At 41.3% G+C, this 6,091-nt stretch overlaps 1 protein-coding gene across 1 annotated transcript; it reads right to left on the bottom strand.

Moving 5' to 3' along the window:
- Positions 1–4,362: 4,362 nt before the first annotated feature.
- LOC132043059 (uncharacterized) lies at positions 4,363–5,864 on the bottom strand. Its single transcript, XM_059433540.1, has 4 exons — positions 5,610–5,864; positions 4,981–5,058; positions 4,801–4,923; positions 4,363–4,710 (listed from the first exon to the last, which is right to left on the bottom strand). The coding sequence occupies exons 1-4, from the start codon at positions 5,862–5,864 to the stop codon at positions 4,363–4,365; spliced, it is 804 nt and encodes a 267-aa protein (XP_059289523.1).
- Positions 5,865–6,091: the final 227 nt, after the last annotated feature.

Genomic DNA, 6,091 nt, shown 5'->3' on the forward strand with positions numbered 1-6,091 from the left:
TGGTGATTTTTCCTTTCAAGAAATTGTGAAGATGAAGTGTGATTAACGAGTCATCACCAAAATTATATATGCAACCAGCCATGTTGACACGTGACCCACTATGGCATGCTCCAATCAAATTCAGCCATGTTGTAGTGGGGCCCACTTAGTGGTCTAATTAGCTTAATTAATCATTAATCCCCACTAATATTTCCACTAATTGCAATTAATTAGTAACTCGTGCACTTATTAAAATCGGGATTAAAAAGTCCTTGTCTCATATCTCAAAAACAATCTTGTCCTTGAACTTATGTCGAGTAGCTTACGAATAATCTAACGTTTAAAAATACGGGATATAACAGAAACTTCATGGGGTTCCCACATCTATTATATCGGACAGAGGAGCTCAGTTTACAGCTAACACGGAGATCATTCCGACGGGGATTAGGGACCAGTGAGTCTTAACATTTCACCCTTGGGGCGGCGGACGGTGGCGTACTATTCAGACTCTAGAAGATATGTTACGAACCTGTATCATTGACTTCAGAGGTAGCTGGGATGATCATTTGTCACTTATTGAGTTTGCTTATAATAATGGCTACCATACTAGTATCCAGATGGCACCGTACGAGGCCTTATATGGTAGGAAGTGCAGGTCACCTATCAGTTGGTTCGATGTTGGTGAGACTAAATTGATAGGCCCAAACATGATTCAGCAAGCTGTTGATAAGGTGAAGCTTATCCAGGAGAGATTATTAGCAGCCCAGAGTCGACAGAAGTCATATGCAGATAATCGGCGTCGACACTTAGAGTTTCAGATTGGTGATTGGGTGTTCCTGAAGGTATCACCCATGAAGGGTATGATGAGGTTCGGCAAGAAGGGGAAGCTTAGCCCGAGATATATTAGGCCTTATCAAATTATTCGTAGGGTAGGCAAGGTTGCCTATGAGTTGGACCTACCATCTGATTTGGAAGCAGTACATCCAGTCTTTATCTATCAATGCTTCGTAAATGTATTGGTGACCCTTCTAGAGTATTCCCTGTAGACGATGTCTAGGTAACAGAGGAGTTGACTTATGAGGAGAGCCCTATAGCTATACTTGATCGCCAAGTTAGAAGGTTACGTACTAAGGATGTGGCTTCCGTCAAAGTATTGTGGCGAAATAATAATAGGGAAGAGGTGACCTGGGAAGCCGAAGACGAGATGAAGAATAAGTACCCTTACTTGTTCCCTATGCTTGCAGGTAATTTAATTCCTTACTTGACTATATTGATTCGTAGATAAGACTACATGTTATTGTGGCCCTGTGAGGCTTCTGTATGTTGCTGAATGCAGGTTGGTAGGGATAGCGATAAAGGAAACTTTCCCAAAAATTTTATAAGACCCTATGGAACTAGTTTAACATTCGAGGACGAATGTTCCAAAGGGGGGAAGTATGTTATATCCCGTATTTTTATACGTTGGATTATTCATAAATTAATCGACATAAGTTCAAGGACAAGATTATTTTTGAGATACGAGACAAGGACTTTGAATCCCAATTTTTATATTGCACGGTTAGCTAATTAATTACAATTAGTATAGAAACATTAGTGAAGATTAGGGATTAATTAACCTAATTAGACCACTGAGTGGGCTCCACAAAAAATGTGGCTGATTAGGATTGGTGACATGCCAAAGGTGACACGTAAGCTAGCACCCATATATTTTAGTTGATGACTTATTAGAATACACTTTCACCTTCACATTTCATTTGAAAGAAAGCATTACAAACAACCATGGCTGCTCTTGAGCTCACGGCCAGCCTCAAGAATTTAAGAGGAAGAAAATTATAATTCCCTAAGGTGTTCTAAACGTCCTAAAGGAGGCAGATACATTAGAATTTGATTTGAGGAAGAAGAAGTGGTGCAATTGGTGCAAGTGGTTGTAGGATCTGTCCTAACTAATTTAAGGTAAGATTTTTTCTTCTTATAGTGTAATTGGAGTTAAATGATGTTATAGTTGAGAGGATTAACTCGTATTAAGCGGAATTGGATGCAAGGAATTGTATATGCTAACGTTAAGGTTCTGTTTGGCCGTATTGGAGTTGTCTTAATTTAATAATAGTGGATTAGGTTTGATTGTTGTTGTTGTTATTGTTGTTATGGATTATGTGTTAAAAATGAAGGAATCTTGATATTTCAAGTTGTACTTTTTTATATGAAATTGTTGGGACATGAATTGGATTAGATGTTCATGGGTTCTTTGGGCATTGTTATATTGTAATTAGGAAATTCTTGTTGAGTTGAAGGACTAAGTGTGGTTATGATTATGTATTGTGTTGTTGTAGTGATGGGCTGTTTGGGGCATGTTATTGTAAGGTCATTTTTGATGATGTGTTGTGGCTATAGATCTTAAGGAATAACTTGAGTATGTTGTGGTCGTTATGTTAATTATTGTTAAATGTGCAACGTGTGGATTGATTTGGAGTGTTGTGCATGCGGTGGAGGCTGTTTCGAGGTGTTCTTGGACCTTGTTTTGGCTAGTTCTTGATGTGGCAACTTGGACGTGTTGTTGTTGATGTCATTCTGGTTGTTTTTTTATAGTTGGCTTGAATGTGAGAGAAGTGAACAATATAGGGAAAATGCCGCCCAATTTTCTAGGAAGAAGCTACTAACGTTGAAATAAGTTTTAAGCCTTTTCGTAGCTTAACCATAGTTCTTAACGTCTTAATATAGGTTGAGGTGCTTCGGGCAGTGTATACATATCGAGTCACGGATTAAGCGTCAAAGGTATGTAAAGCTATCCTTTCTTTCTTTTTGGCATGATCTATATGAGACAAACAGACGACGAACGTATAAACTCCAAAGAAGCTCCTATTCTTAGAGACACTAGAATGGCTAATGTTCTTGATTTCCAGAAGCTATCTCATTATGTCTTGATATGTGTCTATGATTCCAGAAGTCCTATATTGATATAATCCATAGTGACATTCTCAAGTGTTAGTTCATTCTAATTATTCTATTGAGTCTCAGATGATGATTTAGTTTGCATATGGTTGCTCATGATATTCTACTCGTGCATGCCGTTAATATATCATTCACCGAGTCCTGGGTCGGGTATGTATTCGTGCATAGTTTCACTGCATTGTTCACCGAGTCCTTCACTAGAGGGCCGGGTACGGTATATATATATATATATGATATGATATGATATGATTATGACATCGAGACCTTCACTAGAGAGCCGGGTATGGTATATATGTATATGACTTGATTCACCGAGTCCCATAACGGGCCGGGTATGTTATATGATATAGATATGCATGATTCTCATCTCGTAAGGCACAGGTGCATTGGTATCTTTGATTATCATACTTGCTTTCTGTTATCTTTTATTCAGTCTTGATCTCCTTTATTGTATTTCATGCTTTATATACTCAGTACATTCCTCGTACCGACCCCCTTTCTTCAGGGGGCTGCGTTCCATGCCCGCAGGTACAGACACTCAGTTTGGTGATCCTCCAGCCTAGGATTTCTGCTCAGCTGTTTGGAGAGCTCCATTGTTCCGGAGCCTAGATTATTTTGGTACAGATCTTTTGATGTAGACTTATGCATATCCGGGGGGTACGACGGGGCCCTGTCCCGTCATATTTTACTTTGATACTCTTAGAGGTCTGTAGACATGTGTGGGTTGTATATAGGTTTTAGTCAGCTATATCGATATGGTTCGTTTTGGGTATTTTCGTATATAATGGCAGCCTTGTCGGCTTGCATATCGTGTTATGTTTTGGGTAGCTGTGACTCCTCAGGAGACAGGTTTATGATGATATATGGCGTTATGAATCTTCAGTTGCTTTTACAAGTTTCCATACTGTCCTTAGTTTCAGTCTGACTATATCTAACAGGTTCGTATACGAGTGTCCAGCTCGAGCACTAGTCACGGCTCATGGGGTTGGGTCATGACAAACATACCCGCAAGTCACAAATAACCATCCGAACCTCTCGGAATCAACGTTTAAAAAAGATCCGTTTACCTAAAAGTCTACTTTGGGTCAAACATTTTTCGCTTTAACGCTTATTATCACAAAAACCAATCTAGTATCCACCCGATAACCTCGAAAATTGTACCACCCATCCCCGTAAATCTAATATAAGCTAATAAAGCTCAAAAAAAGGTCAACTAGGTCAAAAGTATCGTAATGGCCAAACGGGTCGTTACGTCAGATACCAATTAAACAATGGCTCGCCTTGGAGGGACAAGGAAGTGGAATGGGGAAAAAGTACCTGAATCAGCTAACAGCTGGGGATATCTCTCACGTATATGAGACTCGGTCTCCCAAGTAGCCTCCTCAACAAGACGATGCTTCCATTGAACCTTCATAGAAGTAATCTCCTTAGACCTCAACTTCCGAACCGCCTATACAAGATCGCTATCAGCTCATCCTCATAGGTCAGATTCTCATCGAGCAACACTGAATCCCAACGGACAATGTAAGTACCATTAGAATGGTACTTCTTTAACATAGACACATGAAAGACCGGATGAACACCAGACTGGCCTAGTGGTAAGGCCAACTCATAAGCAACGTCACCAACTCTACGGAGTATCTCAAATGGGCCAAGATACCTCTGACTTAACTTGCCCCTCTTCCCAAATCCCATAACACCCTTCATGGGTGAGATCTTCAGAAGCACTTGCTCGCCCACCCAAAACTCTAAATCCCAAACCTTCCTGTCCACATACATCTTCTGTCGACTCTAAGCTGCTAGAAGCTTTTCCTGAATAAGCTTCACCCTGTCCGTGGACTCTCTCAACAAATCTGTGCCCCATAGGCAAACCTCAAATGCATCAAACCACCCAAAGGGAGAACGATACCTCCTACAATATAAAGCCTCGAACAGCGCCATATCAATACTTGAATGGTAGATATTGTTGTACATAAACGCCGCTAGGGGTGAGAACTGGTCCCAATGACCACCAAAATCAATGACACATACTCTCAACATATCCTCGAGCACCTGAATAGTCCTCTCGGATTGACCATCAGTCTGGGAATGAAAAGTTGTACTGAAGTCCAACTGAGTACCCAACTCTGCCTAAAAAGCCCTCCAGAAATTAGAAGTAAACTGGGACCTCAATCCGAAACAATGGAAATAGGGACCCCGTGCAATCGCACAATATCACGAACATAGATCCTGGCTAACCTCTCCGCAGTATAAGTGACCCGAACTGGAATGAAATGAGTGGACTTGGTCAATCAGCCAACAATAACACACACCGAATCAAACTTGCCCAGGGTTTTCGGAAGACCCACAACGAAATCCATGGCAATCCGCGCCCACTTCCACTCGGGAATGGGCATTCTATGGAGCACACCACCAGGTCTCTGGTGCTCATACTTCACTTTCTGACAATTCCCATAGTTAGACACAAAAATTGCAATATCTCTCTTCATCCTTCCCCACCAGTAGTGTTGTCTCAAATCCCGATGCATCTTCGTGGCACCCGGATGAATGAAGTACCTTAAACTATGGGCCTTAGTCGAGATCAAATGAATCAAACCACTAACACGAGGAATGCACACCCATCCTTTGATCCTCAGAATCCCCTCCTATCGAATGGCCTCGCCCTTCCCTCGCGCGAGAACCTTATCTCGAATCTTACACAACTGAGCATCCTCAAACTGATGAGTCCTGATCTGCTCTAAGAGAGACAATCTCACCTCAAAAAAAGCTAAGATGCCTCGAACTAAAATATTAAGACGAACAAAATTGTTGGCCAGAGTCTGAACCTCCATGGCCAACGGATGCTCGAAAACAATCAAATGGACTAAACTACCCATACTCGTGGCTTTCCCTAGAAGATAAAGAATAGAGATGTCATAGTCCTTCAGGAGCTCCATCTATTAGTGCTGCCTGAAATTAAGATCTCTCTGAGTAAACACGTGCTGAAGGCTATGGTAGTCGGTGAAAACCTCACAATGGATGCCATACAAGTAATGACTCCAGATCGTCAAAGCGAAGACTGAGCTAACAACTCCAAATCATGGGTAGGGTAGTTCCTCTCAGGGATCTTCAACTGACGGGAAGCATAGGCTATGACACTACCCTCATACACCAATACAGCACC

The sequence above is a fragment of the Lycium ferocissimum genome, unplaced genomic scaffold, assembly GCF_029784015.1.
Source record: "Lycium ferocissimum isolate CSIRO_LF1 unplaced genomic scaffold, AGI_CSIRO_Lferr_CH_V1 ctg20647, whole genome shotgun sequence".
Classification (NCBI taxonomy): domain Eukaryota; kingdom Viridiplantae; phylum Streptophyta; class Magnoliopsida; order Solanales; family Solanaceae; genus Lycium; species Lycium ferocissimum.

Bases quoted from the DNA above. Each gene is read 5' to 3' on its own strand.
- LOC132043059 (XM_059433540.1), bottom strand. From the start codon at position 5,864: ATGGAGCTCCTGAAGGACTATGACATCTCTATTCTTTATCTTCTAGGG. The intron at 5,059-5,609 runs GTTCTCGCGCGA...AGGGCTTTTTAG, and splicing joins TGTGTAAGATTCGAGATAAG to GCAGAGTTGGGTACTCAGTT. The intron at 4,711-4,800 runs GTTTGCCTATGG...TAGAGTCGACAG, and splicing joins GGTGGTTTGATGCATTTGAG to AAGATGTATGTGGACAGGAA.